Source organism: Pan paniscus, chromosome 1 (assembly GCF_029289425.2).
Source record: "Pan paniscus chromosome 1, NHGRI_mPanPan1-v2.0_pri, whole genome shotgun sequence".
NCBI classification, from domain to species: Eukaryota; Metazoa; Chordata; class Mammalia; order Primates; family Hominidae; genus Pan; species Pan paniscus.
The window spans coordinates 110,563,388-110,586,081 of record NC_073249.2 but is presented as its reverse complement, the minus strand read 5'-3'; the positions used below and the strand labels follow the sequence as shown (position 1 = coordinate 110,586,081).

General features: G+C 38.1%; 2 protein-coding genes across 6 annotated transcripts in view; one reads left to right on the top strand and one right to left on the bottom strand.

Annotated features, from left to right (window-relative positions):
* Window positions 1–11,346, bottom strand: part of WDR3 (WD repeat domain 3) — a 30,747-nt gene extending 19,401 nt beyond the window's left edge. The window contains exons 1-7 of one of the 5 annotated variants that reach the window (XM_003806291.5): window positions 11,219–11,346; window positions 7,514–7,716; window positions 6,321–6,530; window positions 4,112–4,230; window positions 2,441–2,519; window positions 1,428–1,523; window positions 70–183 (exon numbers count right to left, since the gene is read on the bottom strand). In XM_003806291.5, the coding sequence (XP_003806339.1) occupies window positions 70–183; window positions 1,428–1,523; window positions 2,441–2,519; window positions 4,112–4,230; window positions 6,321–6,530; window positions 7,514–7,684 (789 nt within the window). In that variant the 5' untranslated portion in view covers window positions 7,685–7,716; window positions 11,219–11,346. Of the gene's footprint in view, window positions 1–69; window positions 184–1,427; window positions 1,524–2,440; window positions 2,520–4,111; window positions 4,231–6,320; window positions 6,531–7,513; window positions 7,717–10,885 lie in introns of all 5 variants that reach the window. The other 4 variants (XM_008952029.6, XM_008952031.5, XM_008952033.4 and 1 more) reach the window with 4 other exon arrangements.
* GDAP2 (ganglioside induced differentiation associated protein 2) overlaps window positions 11,323–22,694 on the top strand; it is a 92,936-nt gene continuing 81,564 nt past the window's right edge. The window contains exons 1-3 of the mRNA XM_003806292.7: window positions 11,323–11,553; window positions 20,571–20,813; window positions 22,263–22,402. Coding sequence (XP_003806340.1) covers window positions 20,638–20,813; window positions 22,263–22,402 — 316 coding nt within the window. The 5' untranslated portion in view covers window positions 11,323–11,553; window positions 20,571–20,637. The remainder of the gene's footprint in view (window positions 11,554–20,570; window positions 20,814–22,262; window positions 22,403–22,694) is intronic.

The following is a 22,694-nucleotide window of genomic DNA, read 5'->3' as shown; positions in this document are numbered from 1 at the left end:
CTAAAAATCTGCAATTCTTACTTTCCCATTATTCAACACAATTAAACTTAAGAAATGAAAATGAATTACATCCTCAGGGGCTTCATCCGTCTCAAAGGCACCATCCTCTGCCTCAAGAGTATCTTGTATTCCAGGAGAAGATCCTTTGATTTTCTTGGGGTCTGGTTCTTCCGGGTCTTCAATCTGTTTTATAAAAATGAGAAAATAAAAGCTGAAATAGTATGTTCCAGGAGGCATGTTGTTGTTGTTGTTGTTGTTGTTGTTGTTGTCGTCGGAGACAGAGTCTTACTCTGTCGCCCAGGCTGGAGTGCAATGACATGATCACATCTCACTGCAGCCTTGATCTCCTGGGCTCAAGCCATCCTCCCACCTCAGCCTCCCAAATAGCTGAAACCACAGGCACACACCACAGTGCTTGACTAATTTTTAAATTTTTTGTAGAGACAGGTTCTTGCCATATTGCCCAGGCTGGCCTCAAACGTGTGTGTGGACTCAAGTGATCTTCCTGTCTCAGCCTCCCAAAGTACTGGGATTATAGGCATGAACCACTGTGCCTGGCCCAGGAGGTAACTCTTAATCCTGAAGACTTAGAAATCTTTCTTATGGCCAATAATAGCTTCTAATCAGTGATCCCCCTTATCAAACCTCTTCAGTAGCAAGGCAGGTATCAGAACTTATTAAAAACTGACTACATAATATACAAACAAAATATTACTTATTATACTATCTCCAAAAACTTTCTATAGCATAAGGACTACTGTTTAGTGACAATGGTGAAAAAATAATGACCCCACTCTTCACTAACTTCAAAATTTTCTGTATTTAGGTGAAAGGTTGACCATATTATAGAACAAAAAATTCAAACTGGCATTAGGAATTGCAAAAGCATCGCAAGACAGGTAGATACATTTTCTCCTTAAATAAAGAAAAGATAACCCCTAGCCTACTAATGTAACTCCCATCGAAATGGCTGCTGGACCCAGCACACACCGAAATTCAGCTAAACCTAAGGTCTGCAAGCTTTTCTTCTACGTAAATTCTTTGAATGTCTAAGAAAAAGTTATAAATCTTTTCAGAATATACATATTTATAAACATAAAATTCTACATATGTTTGAGGGGAAAGGTTCACAGATATTCTGAAGGCCATCCATGGACACCCAAAGGTCCAAGAATATCTGATTAAGAGTGCCACAAACTAAAACATTAGTATTACCAGAAGCTGTAAGCCTAAAGCTAACCTGAGCTCAAATAAATAAGGATAATGAGCATATAAGGAAGAAAAGCTTTTTTAGGTGTTGCAGGTTATTGGTGTGATAGAATTCCTTCTAATATGATGTGAAGTACTGAATAATTACATCTGATTCTAAATCCAAGGTGCTTATGAAACTTCTAAACATATTGCCCATGATTTTAAGAAGTAATTACCTCTTGCAGATAAGCTATGTCCCATACCCTCAGTTCACTGTCTGAGGCCCCAGTGATGAGTCGCTTTTCTTCTGACAACAGAACCAACCCCCATACCTATAGAATATAAAAAGATTTGAGTAATACGATTTTCAAGAGATTCCAGGTAGCATAATATGACATTCCAAAAGTCTGTTACACCGTAGTGAAATGTCTTTAACAATTTAAAGGCAAAGAAAAGGCATATCGACAACCCTTTCAAAATGCACTTAGAGAAGTCTCACTTTTACAGAGAAAAAAATGGCCTGCGGTGAAATTGTTACTTTTGTGATACTAGCAGTTTGTCTCTAACCTCGTATAATCAAATTAAGATAATGGCTGTTCAGCACAAATCTTAACTAGAATCCACTCAAATGATGATTTTAAGTTTTCTATTTCTTTGCTTTTAGCAGTGTCTAGCAAATAAAAGGTGCCCCACTAATGTCCATTGCATAACTTTCAGCTTCAAGTATCCGGGAATTAAATAATGAAAATAATATTGTTGCAAATCAACAAAGAATTTAATCTTCTTGTCATTAATTCTAGGTATTATCTTCCTGAATGCCTGATATGAATAAAGCACTGAGGATGCAAAGATGCATAAAAAACAGTCCCTGAACTCAACTGAATAGATCTGTGTTCAAGTAACTATTTTAACAGCTACCACGTGCTGCTTACCTGTCAATAAGCTAGGTGCTGCACATACAATATCATTAAACTTCCCTACATTCATAAAAGTGGACACTTATTATTTAGAAATGATGAAACTCAGGAATTAAAAACCACGCAAGGCCAATTTTTACATGTCAGAGCAGCAGTATCTGCTCCAATGGCTGGCATTGCTTCCATCATACCAGCCTCACTGTCCCTCAAGATGGCATATGATAATTACTGTGTGCAGTAAAAACAAAGAGCCATGAAAGGGGAAGAGAAGACCACCACCTTTTCCCTTTTGCCTTCCCATTATTTCCCTGGGCCCATGACCCTACACTTACCTCAGTCCGGTGGCCAACCATTGTTTTAAAGCAGTGCTGAGTATCAAGGTCCCACCATTTCACCATGGTATCTTTCCCACTAAAAGAAGAAACAGGAAAAAAATATATAGCCTGTTTAGGAAAACTCATTCAACGAATAGGGGGATCCAAAACTCACTGTTGCTTTAAAAGGAACATATGCTTCAATAATGTCTAAAGCTCCAATTCTCTCTGATCTTACTTTTGAAAAGCAAAGAATCCTAACTTTCCTTGTAGTTATTCCTGTGCAGAAAATAAAATGTTCCACCTATAAGCACAAGAATGACTTTAGATGCAGAGTACCAAAGAATACAGAATTTGATCCATCATGCCTTCCTCCTATCATTTCCATCATCACAGCATTGGCATTCCCCTCAGACAGTCTACCATGGAAACATCTTAGACCGCTCCCACTCCCTTGTCTTCCTGTCCAGTTAGTCTCTTGTCCTGAAAATGCCTCCTCTGTGAAGTTTCTAAGTATTAACTCCTCTAGTCCATTTCTGTACACTAACCTGAACTTAAGTCCTACTACCTGGATTATTTTAACAGCTTCTCATTTGGTGTCTTTGTCCATTGCTGTTCTCTCATCCCATCCAATGTGCAACTGTCAGATAACGTTGATTTTTAATATTTGCACTAGCTCAATGTTCCCTGTAGAATCAAAATCAGGCTCTTTGGCAGCATTTTCAAAATTTCCCATTTATTTGTTCTTAACCCCCTAAATATAACCTCTCGCAGCCAATGGCCTCTACTACTCCTGCTCAAACACCTCTTCCCTACCTCCTCACTACATAAATCTAATATAATCCTCCTTCATGAGCAAACTGGAAAAAAACACCGCTCAAAAACCTGATTTACAAAGTCTGTCCCATATAACCCCACCTTACAGTGTTATTTCTTTTCCTTTATATTCCCTAAGCTGTAATATATATTTTTTCTATTAGAACTATAGAATCATTCTCTTACAGAACCTGTGTTATCTGAACAAGACACTAATTTACCTGTATCCTATCCCACAGAAACAAATCCACCATTGGTAAAGCATTTGGTGCTCACAGCTTTTTCTGAGTCATTACTATGGTTCCTCTAATTAATGCCTGGCAAACCTTGGTATCCCAGCTTTTCCTAGGTGGCCATTCTTTAGGAATATTCATTATTATATTAGGTTGAACAATATAAAATTGTTGATATTTGATGATTTTTTATGTACACAAATAAAAATTTCAAATGGTTCATCCTAATAGGTGTTCAGAAGGCCTATGAAGTACAGTACATCTCTCCTCAAAAGGCAAGCCGAATTTAACACCTGGTATTCACATCTTCCCTCTGCTCCATATTCTGATTCCTGGCTTTCTAGAGATCTAGAAGGTAGACAAAGCTCATTCTATAATGAGTTTCAAAAGGCTAAGAAACATAGAAAAACTGATATCAAGAAAAAAGAATGACAAATTAGAAAAATGATTTTAAAAATAATATAGCTTTGGATAGCTCTACGATACTACTTAGAAGAAATGGAAAGAAGGAATGCAGGAGAACAGGAGAGAAAACTAATGCATAAGCATGAGCACACTGCTCATGAGAGAAATGAGTAAGGAATAAAGCAAATTCTCTCTTCCTAGAAAAAAACTGGAAATTAAACCATTATTTCTTTACCTAGTAACTAGCAGGTTCTTTTCTCGTAGAAACAATGCTTGTGTGATGGCATCCTTGTGCCCCTTTAGACGGTACAGACCACTTTCATTGATCACATCCCATACAATAATATCTGTGTCCTAAAGGGATCAAATAATACAGATGAAAAATAATTTTCTTTACCATATATGGCCCAACTTGACAAACAATGAGACTTAATTATTAAAAAGGCAATACACAGTCCTTACAGAAAATTTGGAAAGCATGGGGAAAGTACAGGGGAATAAACACCAGCCTTATTCTCACCAACCAGAAATAATCCCCAGATATTGTTATTGCTCTAGTCTTTATGTATAATCCAGGTTATTTTCCTATTAGAAGACTAAAATCATGCCATTCATATCATTTTACAACCTTTTCTTTATTCGTTTAATATTATTTCCATTTCTTCCATGTTATTCCAGAGTGTTCACATTTTTAATGCTCACATAATAATCAATTCTAAAGTAATAGCACAACTTATTTAAAAATTTTTCTGTTTCAGACATTTAGGTAGTTTCCAACCTTCTGCTGTTATAAATATGCAGAAGTGAACATTCTTATATACAAATTTTTGTATGTATCTCTGATTAGAAAAAACTAAAATGAAAAGCTCTTGGGTTATACGATATGTTTATTTTTAAAGTTTTGGATTCATACTATCAAAATGATCTCCAGGTTGGGTAAATCTATAGAACCAGCAGGGATATGTATGACAAGGCCTGTTCCCCATTCATTTAACTCTATTATTAGTTTTCTCAAAAACTACTACGAATATCATAAGTAAAAAATGTTCAGTCTTAATATTTATTTTAATTTACATTTATGAATACAAATGAGAAATATTTTACATGTTTTATGGTGATTATTGGCCATAAAGTATCTCTTTTGAATTGCCAATTCAAGTCTTTCTTTTGTCTATCATTCTTAGGGTGTCATCTCTTATTTGACTGTAAGTTATTAATAGATGAATGATACTAATCCTTTCTTTTTATATTGAAAATATTAAATATTTTAACTTTTTCAGTGTCCTCTGACTTGTTTTTAATGTACAAATGTTTCAAGTATTCCAATCTACCAACAGTTTCCTTTTTAAATTTATTTCTTTGCTAATAAAGTCCTTTTCTACCTTGCTATCGGATATTTACTTACATATTTTCTAGTTTACTTTAAAATGCTATTTTTTAATAGTTAAGTCTTTAATCTTTGTTTCATTTTGGTATATAGCGTGAGGTAAAGCTTTAATTTAAAAATTTCCCCCAAATAGCCAATTGTCTAAGGACTGTTTTATAAATAATCCATCATTTTTCCACTTATTAAAATGTCGTCTTTAAAATATACTAATTAGGAATGTAATCATGGATGTGTTTCTGAGATTTCCATTTGGTTGCAATAATCTATTTTGCATTGATACTTGCATTGAAGTATCAATATGATACTTCTTAAATTGTGGGTTTATATGACATTTTAATATCTAAAACCCCTGTTTTATTATTCTTTTCTTCCCAAATTTTAGTGTTTCCAATTCCTTTGCTTTTCCATATTAGGTCAAGTTCTAAGTAACAACTAAAACCTTTAAGATATCTATTTAAATATATCTGTATCTATATAAACATATGTCTAAACATAGCTTTAGCTATATAAATCAATTAGAAAACACTACCATCTTTTCAATACCTTGTCTTCCCATTCAAGAACATGGATTATATCTCTATAAAAGTCTTCTATTCCATTCTTCAGTAAAGTTTCATGGTATTTTTATGTCTGTTACTTAATCTGTTGTGAATGGAATCTTTTATATTTTCTAACTCATGACCTTTGAGATACAGGAAATTCTACTGACTTTACAGAAGTCAATGGCAAATAAGTATTATTTTGTCTCTTCTTTTCCAGTCTTTGTTTTCTTTCCTTATTTTACTGTTTTGCGTAGCACTTCCACAATAAGAGTTATCATGGCTCTCTTCATCTTATTCCTACACTTAAGAGGCTTTTATCAGAGAATATGACAAAATGAACAAAAGGAAACAAAATGAACCACCCAATTCACACCCATCCTCTTCACTCTATCATTATACTACTTTGTATATTGACAGCCCATTGTTTTACCTGACAATTTTTGTCAACAACTTGCTTCAGCATAAGCCTTACATTCCTTTAATAGATCAAAGCCTGGGCTGATTCAAAGGCTCACCTTGGACCCAGATGCCAGTCTGCCTCCTAGCTGATCATACTTCAAGGTAGTGATAGCTGCTTTGTGACCATTGAAGGTCACATTTCCTTCACCACTCAGGAGACTGAAGATTCGGATCGACCCATCCTCATACCCAACAGCTAAGTGTAGCCCATCTGGGGAGGGGCATAAGCAAGTAACTTCTTGTTTAAGCCCCTGAAGGATAAGAATCTGAAATCATAAAAATTAAAAACAATGTAGAAGAGTTAAGCATGAACTCAAGGGAAAAGCATAGGAATACTCAGGCACAGTAAAATTAAGAGCACCAATAATTCCAAATTACTCTTATGAATAAAAATGAAACTCCACAATCCATTTCAAGTTTTTTAATATAGAAATTAGTATTTGTACTAGGCAATGAAATATTTAAGAAAAGGCTTAATTATTTTCTCCGAAGCCCTACGTTGTTGTAATACATATAAAAACTCCCTAGGCAATAAAATAAATTGAATCCCTTTAATCTAATTCTTAACCCTAGAACAACACTACGTGATTTTCAATAAAGGTTTATAAATTCCTTTAACTGAGACCCATTTTATAAGAAAACAATCTGTGTGGCAACAGAATACTGCAGTGGTTTTAACCACAAAGGACTCTTGGTGGCAACAAGAATCAAAGTAGTAACCTCTTGGGAATCACAAAATGAATGGACAATATCAAAATGCCTATATTTGGTTTGGCAAAAGTGGTAGGCTTAGGGAATTCAGTCACACAAAGTATCAAACTCTACTTTAACAACACTTGGGCATTATCCATATTAGAAAAAGATTCTGCCAAAATAGACTAACCTTCCTTTTACATGCCTAATATTTTATAACCAGCTATAAGCATAAGTCGAGCTTGAAAAATAGAATTGGTAGAGAAAAAATACATCAGGAATAAATAATTACTACAAATAATGACCTGTAAATATTCCAACAAATAGACATCTAAGAAATAAGCTCCTATTTCATTGTGGTTTTCAGAATTTAGTGGCGAAGAACACAAAGGAACTTGATGCTTGGCTAGCTAGACCTAAAGGAAAAAGATTTCTCTTCTAAGGGCACAGACACACAAAAAACTCATGATAAATAAATCAGAGCCCCCCCACTTCTACTACCTCTCCATCCTCAAATACCAATAAATCAGTATCAAACTGGTCATTTTAGGCTCACCTTCTCTCCTTTCCTTAAGTCCCAGATGAAAACGTGTTCACAAGCTGGTACTGCCACATAACGTCCTTTCTCACCACGAAGTGTCACAAAGACAATATTACCTTTTTGGCTGCCGATAACGCCAAAGACCGCACTAGCAACATAGCGTAGGTACTGCTTGGTGAGCCCCATGTTCTGATGTCTGATACCACAGGTGAAGCAATCTGTGCATATAAACAAAGAAAACTCAGCTCCTTGGGTGCCTTGGTTCTACTAGGTTAGTAAACACCAACTGTTTTTTGTTTTTGAGACAGAGTCTCACTCGGTTGCCCAGGCTGGAGTGCAGTGGTGGGATCCTGGCTCACAGCTGACTCCACCTCCTAGGTTCAAGCGATTCTCCTGCCTCAGCCTCCCGAGTAGCTGGGACTACAGGCATGTGCCACCATACCCGGCTAATTTTTTTTTTTTTTTTTTTTTTTTTTTTTAGTAGAGATGGGGTTTCACCATATTGGCCAGGCTCGTCTCGAATGCCTGACCTCAAGTGATCCATCCGCCACGGCCTCCCAAAGTGCTGGGATTACAGGTGTGAGCCATTGCGCCAGAACAACACCAACTGTTGATCATGTCATTAAAAGCATGTAACTTGTGACTTCTTAATCTTTATTTACTCTAAATGAATCATTGACCTAAAATACCTGGACATCATTTTTTATTCAGTGTTGACTCAATATAATCCCTCATTCCTCAAGTTCCAAATTAGTCACGTTGTCATGCCCACCTCATGCATATCTGACATTATAGGCTCAATGCAGCTAAACTGATTTACTTCTGCCCATTAAACCAGCATCAAAGCTTTTACACAGAGATTGGCAGTCTGAGACTGAACATATTTTTCAGTGAATATCTATTGAAAACCTACCAATCAGACAGGCACCATTCTAGACACTGGAAATACACTATTAATAAGGCAAAATCCCTAACCTCATGGTACTTACCTTCTTGTACAGTGGTTCTCTAACTCTAGTATACATCCAAATCACCTGGAGGGCTTATGAAAACATTGCTAGAAAACACCATCTCATCTCTTCTCCCAGCACCTGTTTCTGATTTCATAAGTCTGAGGTAGAGCCTAGAATTTTTCATTTCTAACAAGTTTCCAAGTGATGCTGCTATTGCAGTTCTTGGACCACACTTTGAGAACTACTAGTACATGAAAGTCTGTCCTTCATTTCAAAATCAGAGCAGCCACTTACCCTTGGCATAGAAAATGGTTGAGCAACTTGGCACACTATTTTTGGAAAGATGCCATAATTTCTGCACTTTTATTAAATTCACTGAAAATCCATAATCCACTGGTTATTTATAAAAGGGACAAGAGGTGAATGAAGGAGATAACAAATCAGTCCCATCTGTTCTTTACATGGAAGAGTAAAAAGTATCCCCAAAAAACACCCATGCAACTTAAAACACACAAAAATAAAGAAGTTACAGTCTTTTATGGGGAGCTGTTTCTTTTTGCTATTGTTTTTTGTTTCTTTGGTTGGTTGGCTTAACTCTACAGGGTCTTTCTAATTATCAAATGCTGTTTTAGTCTAACAAAAAAAAAATTCAATCTCAACTCTGATAACATTTTCTGGTAATAATCACTTACTGGCCTCATTGCTTCTCTCACAGGAACCAACATAAAGCCAATTTAAAATCAAGGAAAGATAATATTAACATGGTGATAATGCTCTTAGCCTAGGCCATTTGATTAATTCTTTCCCAATTCCTCTTATTCCTCCAGACTCTGTAGTTGTTCCTTATGTTTGTCTGTCTTTGGCCATCTACCACCTCCTTCTACAGTGTTTTCCTTGGAGAATTCATATAGCATGCCTAGGTCCAGGGACTCCCATCTGTCTATTTCCAGTCCTGTCCACCTACATGAATACTAATTATAGAGTTTCCAACATTTACTGAACATCTCCACTTGAATACCTTATAGTTTCACATTTAACATGTCTATAACCAAGCCTACCTTACTTCTGGTACCCCTCTCTTTTTTTCTGACACTAAGACACAATTTTCCCAGCTCTTCAGGCTCAAAACCATTTAATAACCTTTGAATCATTAATAAAAAAATATTATTATAGCAGCCAAGATTTAGAGTGCTTACGCTATAGTAACTGATAACATTATGCAATTGTTTAATTACAGCAATTAATGAAACCGAGCTAACATATGCAAAGCACTTAGAAAAGCCTCTAGCACATTGTAAATATGAGCATAAAAAAATTATCCATAAGGACCTGGTGTGGTGGCTCATGCCTGTAATGCCAGCACTTTGGGAGGCCAAGGCCTAGGAGTCAAGAGTTTCAGACCAACATAGACAACATAGCAAGACCCTATCTCTACAAAACATTTTTTAAAAAATTAACCAGGCATGGTGACGCACTCGGGGAGGCTGAGGCAGAAAGATCACTTGAGTCCAGAAGTTCGAGGTTGCAGTGAGCTATGATCACGCCACTGCACTCCAGCCTGGGTGACAGTGAGACTCTGTCTCTAAAAATAAATAAACAAATTCTCCACAATAACACCACAAGGGAAGTCACTCTTCCTATCTCTATTTTACAGACAAGGAACTCAGACCCAGAGATGGCAAATTGCTAACTCAAAGTCATTTAGCAGCTAATTGCCAAAGCCAGATCCCAATCCAGCCAGTCTAACTCCAAAATTTCTGCTTTAACCACTATGCTAAACTGCTTCTCTTTGCCTCTTTCTCTTTAATCAATTCCACCTGACTGTTACTCTGAAACAGGATCCCTTTCTCTCCAGCACTTTCAGTTCCAGCTCTTTATCACTGGATTACTGCACTGATTTTCCACCTAGCACCTCCGCCTCCATGTTTTTCACTCTTTTCATTTAAACGTCATAATACTACCGACTAATCTTTTCAAATGAGCTTTCCCTATCCTAAAGCCTTGAAAAGGCTAAATCGTTTGCCAGTTTCCAAAAACTCATCCTATCTAACCTCCGTATTTCTCGAATAAACCTTCCTGTCAAGCTGGCTAGTTTCCTTCCTCGTCCCGCGACCTTGTGTTCTTCATATTATTCGTTTTACTTAGAATAACATGCATGTTCTCCTCTACTTCTTTTAACTAATATTATCTTCTGAGGCCCACTTCCTTTCGAGTAAGCTCAATTCTAGCAGCCTTTTTTCATCGCCTCGATATTTAAACTACCTCCCATACAACTTGCACTGTTCACTTTGTTCCACGTGCACAGCTTTCGCCTCCTTTCTGACAGTTCACGACCAAACCTTCTTCCGAGACCCCATGATCTCCGCTTCCTAACCTACAGCCCCCAAAACGATGTTTCCAAGATGCACTGAAGGCCTGGACCGTGGCAACAGACCTGCCACACATTCCTAAACGAGTCTTCGGTCAGGGGAGGGTGACGGAGGGTTCCACACACCGAACACACGGTCATATCATCCTCAGGCAAGCCCGTGCACACGCACAGTCAGGCAGCTCTGCTCAGCACCCGCAACCGCGCCGAGTAGCTGAGGGGCTTCCAAGTACTGCTGTGGGGACGCCCGTAGTCACCTGAGTTCCCCCAGCCCTAGCAACCGGCCTTTAACACGCCCGTCTCGGCTGCTGCTGACATCACGAACGCCTCACCCAGAAGCTGCAAAATCGGAGCCGCAGATAATGCTCTCCGCCCCAACCGCGCACCTCCAGGACTCACCTCAGCCTCCACGAGGCTCCCAGCCGATTGGACCCGCCCACAAGACCTGCCCCTTCCGGGTCCGTTCCGGAAGCCTCTTCCGCCAGAGGTTCCCTTTGCCTTCTAGGAGGAAATGACGGAGAAAGCCGGGCGCTGATTGGTGAGCTCTGGCCAGGAGCGGAAGCCGGTGTTTCGCAGCCCAGAGCATTTGCAGCTGGTCACTCCAGTCTCCTGGGACTTTGACTCGCCCTACCCGGCGCGCTCCTGCTGAGGGTCGCCGGAGATGTCGCTCGGCCGCCTTCTACCAGGAGCCTGATCCGTGCCGCCCGCCGCCCGGATGGGACCACCAGAGTGCTGTGAGAGGAGGGACTGAGGCCGGGAGGGAAGGCGGGGCGGAGAGGGCCGGGGGCGCGGTCCGAGGCGCCCGGGACTCGGCCCTGGTCAGGATTGCAGGCTGAGGGTTAGTTCTGTCACTTCTCTGGAAGAACGAGCCTGGCGCCACTTCCTCGCCTGTTGGTTAGGGTCTTTCCCGAGGCGTTGTCGGGGACGCCGTCTCTACGAGAAGTGAAAGGGTGGGCAGTCGGCGGGCACTAGGAACGGTGCTGTAGCCAAGGAGGCGGGCGCCCTAGGGTGCAGGTGAAATGGGGCAGGCGGGAGCTCTTGCTGGTTGTAGTCCCAAAGACAAGTCCGTGTTGCCGTTCCTGTGGACTGGACATTCTACGGAACCGAGAGCACCTCGGGTGAGGGGTGGGTAGACGCTGAGCCCAGGATAGTGCGTTGTCTAGGTTCCCGCAATCCCTGGAGTGACACTGGTCTGGCTTTGTGTTTCCGCTCTCTGACCGCTTGAGGGGGAAGTGACCAAGGCTGACTCCTCCTTGTTTGCTCACTGAGACTTAAGTGCTCTGTCACCAAGTGGGAATTAGCTTTTCTCTCTTGCATTTCTGCTACTTTTATTCTTGAGCTGCATAGAAGTGTTTAGAAATGAGTTCTGATGTCTAGAGCTGTGCAAAATTAAAGCTAACATAGCTGTACAAAAGAAGATCCTGCCGGCGCTTCTTGAACAAGGTATCTGCAGCCAGCCTAGAAATTAGACTTCTGTCTACATTATCTGATTTTCTTTAGAGTTTCCTGAGCTTAATGCATGTTCAGCTCATCTTCCATATTCAAGAAAATTGCAATATCAAAGAATGCGTATGATGAGACTGTGGACAGCTGTAGCAGCATAGGAGTTTTGAAACAAGATTGCTGTGTATTGGATAAATGAGAAGGGAAGAAATTGTGGCCACAAACTATTATTTTAATAAGCTTGGTGGGAAAGGGAGCATTTGAGTGGGTATGTATGGTTAATATCCCTGACAGGTGCTGTGCATTATATTATTATGGGGAGAAGTGTGTGCTTCAATGGAAAACTACATAGTTTAGATTCTATCTTAACACCCCTTGAAATAACTAATTCTAAAAAAGCTATTTTTCAGTTATGTAAACTAGGTAAGTGACATCAATGCTAAATAATTTTTGTCAAGACATGCGAATTCTCTCAGAGGTTCAGTGGAAGTTTTGCCTCCTTTTGCACATTTATTTCAATATTCCTGCTCTAAGGTGTCTAATTCTGGGATTTTCTTTATCTTCTCTGCCTGGTTCCATTTTGAGTTAAATAAAATCTTGAACACGGGTTTGGTTTTATATTTGAATGAGTCATGATTTTACCTTTTCTTAAAAAACTATCTTAATATTATTAAATATTATGGGATGGGACAACCACAGATGGAAAAAAATGATTTTAATAAGAGTTGGTATCAGAGCAACTGTGAGTGATAAGGTAATGTATCTTACAAAATTCCTTATACAATGTTTCAAGGATGTAACTCTACTTCCTTATTTAAGTTTCAAAATGCCTAATATATCAATATTTACAATTAAAACATAGTGCAGTTCATTTAATATGAAGGGGTACTACTAATTCACTGTTAGGATATGTTCTTTGGGTGCTTTTGAATTATGATGTTAAATTTGACCCAAGCCATTGACAAGCTTAGGAATGTTCTTGTTATACTGTATTTATTGTTGACATATTTGACTACTTCAGTTAGTCTTCCAATCTGAGAATCTTTTTTAAAAAATGTCTTTCTGATGGCGTAAAATGATTCTTAAGTATGGTGTTGGATGGTGGCATAAAATGATTCTTAAGTATGGTATGCACACATATCCTCATGTACTCTGAACTGTTAAATATTGAAATACAAAGTCATAAAGAATGGTAAACCTGGTAATTAATGGCGGTCAAGTGCATGCACCAGCTCTCTTTGTACTGTTGTTATCCAGGCTGGTCTGATCAATGTAAGCATTTTGAAAGACAGGTAAACAGGTTAAAAGTTACCATTTTTCTCTCTTAAATGATATCATTTTCTTTCTATCCAGAAAAAAAGGTTTTTTTGAAATGGTGATCCAAGGTATTATGCCCAATTTTGCCCAGTTTTGAATAATAAAATCTGATCTCTCTAGCCAATCCAATTATTCATATTAAGCAGTATTTAAAGGACTTCTTAAACTAAAAGATGACAGGATTTGAGGAAAAAAAAAACAAGTTACAGTGTAATGAGAGCTGTTTACACTGCACCATTTGAATTATAAAAGATACATAGTGGGTTATCTTTGTCTTTAGGTCCTCTTCACTAAAGTACTGAAGATCATATGGATATGGAAATAGATTTGATTCATTATGGAATCTTCTGTTTGTCCCATGTAGACTTTTTGATCCTTGGAAATTAATGTCTTGCTTCAAGAGCCTTTTTTTGTTTTAACTAGGGCTTAGTGTTTGTTTATGAACTTATTAAAAGTACAGAGCTGATCAACGGATTTTCAGTGGACAGTCTTGCTCTCCTTTAATGTTAGCAAAAATTCTGGCTGTGGCTATAGATTACTGGGTGTAGGAGCCTTCTCCTCCTCCCTTTGTCACTTGAGCAATCTGTTTGCATTCTATCACTGAGATTCTAATTCAAATTTATTTACAAATCTACTTGTATGAGCTCATATACAAATATTTTGGGGAGTGAAAGGATCTGTATCTTTCATGTGATTCTCAAAGGGGCCTGTGACCTTGAGAATGTTAAAAACCACTGTTCTCTCAGGGATCAGGTTTTTCTGCCTAGCTTGGGTTTGTGGCTCCATTTACTGTATGTATTACTAAGATGTATGTGTGTTTAGGGGAGGGAGAGATTCAAACCTCTTTTTGGTGAGAAACATCAATTCTGTTTAGAGATGGAATTGAAAAAGAACTCAACCTCTGTTAAATACTATGACACTTCATAAAATGCCATTAAATTTTGTCCTACAATAAGAGCTATGAGCATTACTTTTACTTATTTAACATCCAATATCTTGTGGGTCACAATTACTTAAAAGCTAGGAAAAGGATCCAACAAACTCTACTGACCAGGTATGATCAGGGATATAGGAGAACCACCAGGGTATAATGTCAAAGAAGATAATAGAGTTTTAAGGAGGAAATGATCAGTAATAAATGTGGATAAAATTGGATTAATTCTTGGATTTGACATTTCGGAAGTTATTGTTGAATACAGCAGTTTTAGTATAGCTGTAGAGCGGAAGCAAAACTGCAGTAGGTTGAGCAAATGTATGAAGAGGAAGTAGAGCTACAAAACAAATTACTCTTAAAAAGTCAAGTGGTAAAAAAAGAGGAGTTTAATATTCTGAAGAAGAAATGAAGTAGAAGAAATAAAGGAGGAAAACCTTTTTGAGAACAGGAGGATTGAGAGGAAGGAAAAAGCCAAGATGTAATTGTAAAAGGAGAATTTATGTTGTAACACTCTCTTAAGAGGAGAAATGGTCAAATGAAGGAAATTGCTTAAATTAAGGTGATTTGGTGGGCTTAAAAGTGTGGAATATACCCTCAAATCATCACTTGGAAGTTGGAAACAGTGAATGATTTTGAATTGGAGGGAAGTTAAGGTAATTGCTCTCCTATGCAGTTTTGACACCAGTTATCTCATTTAATGCTCACAATAATCTTAGGAGAATTACCCTTATTTTAGAAATTAAAAAACTGGTTCAGAGTCAAAGATAACACAACTATTAGATGATGGTCCTGGATCCAAACTCAGACCCTATGATAACAGAGTCCAAATTCTCACATTGAACCATACTGTCTCTGCCTCACTGTGTAATTGTGTGTGGAAATATTTACCTTAAAATACTAAAGAAACTGGATTCAAAATTGTACCAGTATGATTTTACCTATCACAGAAAAAGGTAGTAACTACATCAAAAGTTGAGGAATTTTTTCCTCCCCCTTAATTTTGGTTTCTTCTCCTTCTTTTTGTTTTGTTTCTTTTTTGAGATAGGGTTTTGCTCTGTCACCGTGCTGGAGTGCAGTGGTGTGATCTCAGCTCACTGCAATCTCTGCCTCCTGGGCTCAAGCAATCCTCCTACCTCAGCCACCTGAGTAGCTGGGACTACAGATGCATGCCACCACACCTGGCTAGTTTTTTGTATTCTTGTAGAAATGGGGTCTCACTATGTTGCCCAAGCTGGTCTTGAACTCCTGGGCTCAAGTGATCTCCCCGCCTCAGCCTCCCAAACTGCTGGGATTACAGGTGTGAGCCACCGTGTCCAACCGATTTGGTATTTTTCAAATGTTCTGTAAGCATGTATTACTTAGAGTCAGAAAGAAAAGTTATCTTAAAAAAGCAATTTTGTCCTGAAAGTTGGCATTCAAGTTTACAAACTGAAAACTGTGTTTGTGTTTAATGGATTTGTTTTTAGAGTATAGTTAAGAACTTTTTTATGACAATGACTCATTGTCATAAAAAATCTGCAGGTAATTTTTTGAAATTATGAACTTTTGTCAAGTGTCATTCCATTGAGCATGAGGCAATTTAACCGTGAAAGAAGAGTATATAGTCTTCATTTGTCCTCTGTTCAGCTTGTCTATTTCAAGTCTGAATACTTATGAGCAGATCAACAAAACTTGTGGAAAGACCAATTTGATGGACTAAACACCAACTTTTAGGTAAAATTAATTTCTTTATTTCAAAGTAATTTCAAAGGTGTATTTAGTGTCAAATAAGAATAGTCTTCTCATACAAATTTATCATTGTGTAACCTACAAGGCCTTTCTGAAATTGTTATATAAATGATCACATTTCCTGTTCCGCAGTGTTGATTTAGGAATTAGCATATTTCACTAGATCCATGTTTTGTTCCAATTAGCATCCCATGTCTCTCAGCAGGAAACATCACGGAATGTATTGTGGAAGGGCATGCTTGTTTTCTTTGACAACAAACGTGAAAACCATACTGAAAAACTTCTCAAAAAACTTCATGAGATCATGTCCTTTGCAGCAACATAGATGGAGCTGGAGGCCATTATCCTAAGCAAACTAATGCAGGAACAGAAAACCACCTACCTATGGTCTCACTTATAAGTGGGAGCTACACAATGAGAACACGTGGACACAAAGAAGGGAACAACAGACACTAGGACCTACTTGAGGGTGAAAGGTGGGAAGAGGGAAAGGATCAAAAAACTACCCATCAGGTACTATGCTTATTACTGGGGAGATACAATAATCTGTACACCAGACCCCTGTGACATGCAATTTACCTACATAACTAACCTGCACATGTACCTCTGAACCTAAAAGTTAAAAAAGAGAAAGAACTAAGAGAAAAGAAGAGAGACTCGAAATTATGTGCCTCCTGATGAAAGATACACCATCTCATATAATCTTGCCAGAACTGACTACTAACAAGAAATTTTCAAATAACGGAGAAACTTATTGAACTATGCATGAATATGCAAGCAACAATATCCAGACTGTGGGACACTACAGTTTCAGCAGATAAATTTTACAGAAAAGGAAAGGTTGGATGGGGGACTTGTAGATTAAAAGAGATTTAAGATATACATTAAAATGTCTTAAATGGCTAATATTAAACTATGGTTTCTAGGGATGCACACTTAGGTGAAAAGGCTATATGAGTATATAAGAAAAAGATTAAAAGTTCTGATAGTAGTTACTTTGGGGGACAGGAAGGGGTTGAGATCATGACAGATCACATGGAGGTACTTCTGGGTGCCTGCACAGTTCTATCTCCTGACTTTGGTGGTGGTTCTAGGGGTGTTCCCTTCATAATAGCTCATTAAACTGCACATTTATTTGGGGGGGAGAAAGTTCACATGCCAACTTTCTTTCCCTGATCATCTGTCTGCCCTTATTTATTTCTTGTTACCAACAACCTCCAACTTACCAAACCCATTAATCAGTTCTTAGTGTTGTGGGAAGTCAGGGACCCCAAACGGAGGGACCGGCTGAAGCCATGGCAGAAGAACATAAATTGTGAGGATTTCATGGACATTTATTAGTTTCCCAAATTAATACTTTTATAATTTCTTATGCCTGTCTTTACTGCAGTCTCTGAACATAAATTGTGAAGATTTCATGGACATTTATCACTTCCCCAATCAATACTCTTGTGATTTCCTATGCCTGTCTTTAATCTCTTAATCCTGTCATCTTCATAAGCTGAGGATGTATGTTGCCTCAGGACCCTGTGATGATTGCGTTAACTGCAGAAATTGTAGAGCATGTGTGTTTAAACAATATGAAATCTGGGCACCTTCAAAAAAGAACAGGATAACAGCGATGCAGGGAACAAGGGAGATAACCTTAAAGTGTGGCTGCCTGTGGGCAGGGCAGGACAGAGCCATATTTCTCTTATTACCGAAAACGGATAAGAGAAGTATCACTGAATTCTTTCCCCAGTAAGGAATATTAATAATTAACAGCCCTGGGAAAAGAATGCATTCCCAGGGGAGGCCTCTGAAATGTCCACCCTGGGAGTGTCTGCCTTATGCAGGTGTAGATAGGGATGAAACATGCCCTAGTCTCCTGCAACGCCCCCAGGCTTGCTAGGATTAGGAAATTCCAGCCTAGCGAATTCTAGTCAGACCGGTTCTCTGCTCTTGAACCCTGACAATGCGTGCACAGCGGGACATGGAAGTTCATTAGTGATTCTAGTTTCACCCTGACCTTCTGCCTTGTGATCTTTTGTTGCCCTTGAAGCATGTGATCTCTGTGACCCACACCCTATTCGTACAATCCCTCCCCTTTTGAAAATTGCTAATAAAAACTTGCTGGTTTTGTGGCTTGGGGGGCATCATGGAACCTGCCAACATGTGATGTCTCCCCTGGACACCCAGCTTTAAAATTTCTGTCTTTTGTACTCTTTCCCTTTATTTCTCAGACCAGCCAACACTTAGGGAAATAGAAAAGAACCTACATGAAATAATATTGAATTATCGGAGCCATGTTCCCCTGATATTAGTCCTGTTACTCAACCTTTCAGTATCATTTAACTGATACTTCTCAAGTATTGCTTGAAATGTTTTCTTCACTTGGCTTTTAGGCCACCATGCTTCCCTGGTTTACCTTCCTTTCTTAGCATTCCTTCTCTCTCTCACTTTCTGACTTGTCCTCTTTCCAGCCTCTAAGTTTTGTTGTAGGACTCAGTCCTTGGATCTGTTTTCTCTATTTGCATTTACTCTCTAGGCTATCTTGTCCAGTTTCCATAGCTTTAAATACCATCCATATGCTGAGAATTCCAAATTTATATCTTTAGCCCCACCTTCTGTGAGCTCTAGCCTCATATAACCAATTTGCATGTTTGACATAAACACTTGGTCATAGAATGAGCATCTCAAATGTAGCACACCCAAAAAGACATAAGAAAAAAAAACCATTGGTTATCACTCTACCCTACAACCTACTCCAGTTTTTCCCTTCTCGGTAAATAGCATAACATTTACTCAATTGTGTAAGCAAGTAATCCAGAAGTTATCTTTGGTTCTGCTCTTTCTCCCTACTGTCTATATTCTTAAGTCTTGTTGACACCACCTTCAAAATACATTCCAAATCTAACATTTCTCATCACTACCATCTCACCTAAATTATTGCAGTCATTTTCTATTGATCTCTGCATCTACTCTTGCCCCATCTCAGTTTCATTGTAGCTACAGTATTCTTTTCAAATATTATTTATATTTAATCATTACCATGATCAAGATCCTCTAATAGCATCCCTCATATTTAGAATAAGATCTAAACTTCTTACCATAGTTTACAAACAGTATCCTCTGGTTTTTCCCTCTCTTACCAACCTCATCACCTACCACTCATTACCTAGCTTATTCTGCTTTTCCTAAACTGGCCTCCTTGCTCCTCCTGTAATATACCAAGATCCTTCCTGCCTATTTGGCCTTTGCACTTGCCATTTCCTTTGCCTGAAACATCTCCCAGAGCTTCATGTGGTTGCTCTCTCATTGTATCTTTCTACTGAGATGTTACCTGTTCTCTCATAATGCTTACTTCTCTAGTCATTCTGTTAGATACCCGCTTGTTTCTTTATCATTTGTCATCTTCTGTCTTCTCCATGGAAGCATATGCTCCTGAAGGGCAGGGACTTGCTCTTATTCACCAGTGTGTGCCCAGTGCCTAGAATAGTATCTAACACATAATAGATGCTTGCAAATATTTTTTTTTTAGACAGAGTTTTGCTCTTGTTGCCCAGGCTGGAGTGCAGTGACACAATACAAAGATTTATTCGATGAATGAATATACCATTTTACTGAAATAGATGTTTGACTCATAGGCAAATTGATTCTCCTTTTCTCTAGCAACAAAGAATTTCCCATTACTTCTCTCTAGTACTTGACGCTGTGTGTCTTCCAACACCCTCCTCTTCTAATGTTTGTATTTCAGTACCACCAGCCACCTACCATATCACTGTCTCACACACCATATCCTGTAAATTGTCAACTCCTGTTCATCCTTCCTTTGTATTTTGCCTCTTAAATGTTTGCCTCCTTCTGTATCTCCTTTCCTAGTTGAAACCTTTATCATCTCTTACTACTTGATTGCAGTAACCTCCCAGCTTTTCATTTTGTCTTACTCAGTACATCCTCCACATTATCATCAGACTTTAAATTATACATATGGTTTATCTTTGTATCTCTTGCAGCATCTATTACTTTTTTTTTTTTCAATAGTAGGCACTCAGTGAATGTTGAATGAATAGTCCTGTTTCTGGAAAGTAGAATTGGTGGGCCTGTGATTATTTTAATGGCTGTAATTCTTTGAAAAGAATTTATGCTTAAATAATCACTCTTTAATCCTGTTTTAGAAATTCTGTAGCAATTCTTTGTTGTCCATTGTTTTTAATGGACTTTTTAAGAGGCTATAATCACACAATATACTATTGGGATATTTCACAGTGGAATTTTGTTTACTGCTTTAATAGAATTCAAGTAATATCTGTGCTTCTCTATTAAAGTGATTCTTTCTTTTCTCTTAAGCTAAAGTCTCCAGTGAATATTGAATTGCTGAGGATTTTGGGAAAAGAGAAATCAAAGTTCCCATTCCATGGATCCCTTAGGTGCACCTTCCCAGTTTGTGGATGTGGATACACTACCAAGCTGGGGTGACTCATGCCAAGATGAATTAAATTCCTCTGATACTACAGCTGAAATATTTCAGGAAGACACTGTTCGATCACCTTTTCTTTATAATAAGGACGTCAATGGAAAAGTGGTTCTTTGGTAATTTTTTGATTACATCATATCATGAGGAGATAACACTTTCTCATAATTTATTCTAACCTCTTTTTTAAAGCCCTAGCATTGTTGAAATACAGCTTTGCGTATACATATATGACTTTATTGAGGTATAATTGACATTTAATAAGCTACATATTTAAAGTATACAATATAAGTTTTGACTTCTGTTAATACATCCTTGAAGCCGTTACCACAGTCAAGATAGTGAATATACCTGTCACCTCCAAAAGTTTTTTTTTCTGTTCCTTTGTAATTCCTCCTTCCTGCCCTTCCCTCCCTCCCCATCCCCAAGCAACCACTGATCTTCTTGTCACTATAGGTTAGTTGGCATTTTCTAGGGTTTTATTTAAATTGAATTGTGTGCTTTTTGGTCTGTTTTCAGCAGAATGATGGATTTAAGTTCATCTGTGTTATGTGTATCAGTAGTAGTTCATTGCTTTAAAAAACTGCTTTACTGAAATACTATTCATATACAATATAATTCATCAATTCAAATTGCACAATCTAGTGATTTTTAATATATTCATAGAGTTGCATAACCCTCACCACAGTCCATTTTAGAACATTTTCATCAGCCCAAAGCCCCATTAGCAGTCACTCCCCATTTTTCCTTAATCCCTCTGGGCAACCACTAATCTACTTTCTTGTCTCTACAGATTTGCCAATTCTGAACATTTCATATAAATGGAATGAATACAATAAAATTTGTGTTTCTTAGTGACTTAGCATAATGTTTTCAAGGTTCATCTGTATTATAGTACAAATCAATACTTTATTCTTTTTTTTTTTTTTTGAGGAGTCTTGCTCTGTCGCCCAGGCTGGAGTGCAGTGGCGTGATCTCGGCTCACTGCAAGCTCCGCCTCCCAGGTTCACACCATTCTCCTGCCTCAGCCTCCTGAGTAGCTGGGACTACAGGCGCCTGCCACCATGCCCAGCTAATTTTTTGTATTTTTAATAAAGATGGGGTTTCACCGTGTCAGCCAGGATGGTCTTGATTTCCTGACCTCATGATCCATCTGCCTCGGCCTCCCAAAGTGCTGGAATTACAGGCATGAGCCACCGTGCCCGGCCAGTACTTCATTCTTTATTAGGATTGAATAATATTCAATTGTATGGATATACCACATGTATCAGTTCGTTAGTTGATGGATATTTGGATTGTTTCCACTCTCTGGCCATAATAAATAATGCTGCTATTTCTAAACATGGTGGTTTTGTGAGTTTCAGGGTTATAACAATTGCATTAAAGATCTAAGATGCCAGATTAATTGTTTTTTAAGTCAGAAATTTCTTTTCTACTATTGCTTAGCTTGTGAGCTAGCAAAACCAACATTTTGAAAAAGACAAGGATAAAATGTTTTGAAATAATTAGAAACTAGGTTTCTTTTCTTCTTTTTCCCCACACTTGTTCATTCTTTGTTGTTTCTTCAGGAAAGGAGATGTGGCATTACTGAACTGTACAGCCATTGTGAATACCAGCAATGAAAGTCTCACAGATAAGAATCCTGTGTCAGAAAGTATCTTCATGCTTGCAGGGCCTGATTTGAAGGAAGATCTCCAGAAACTTAAAGGTGAGTGAATTTTCTTTCGTATATTATTGCTTAGAAAACATTCATTTTGATGTCCTCCACCTTAAAGAGGCATGTTTTGTGGGAAAATTTTGTAGATGTAGCTGTTTTTCTTTTGTTAAAACTAAATAAAAACTGCTTTTGAAAGCTCCATTTTAACAAAATTCATTACATTTTGAAATGTGTTAAAAACTGAGTCCTGAGAATTTACTACCAGTAAAACTTCTTTGTCCTGTCCTGAATTTTAAATGACAATCACTGTAGCTGTGTCTTTGGTAGCATTTTCTTGGCTGCA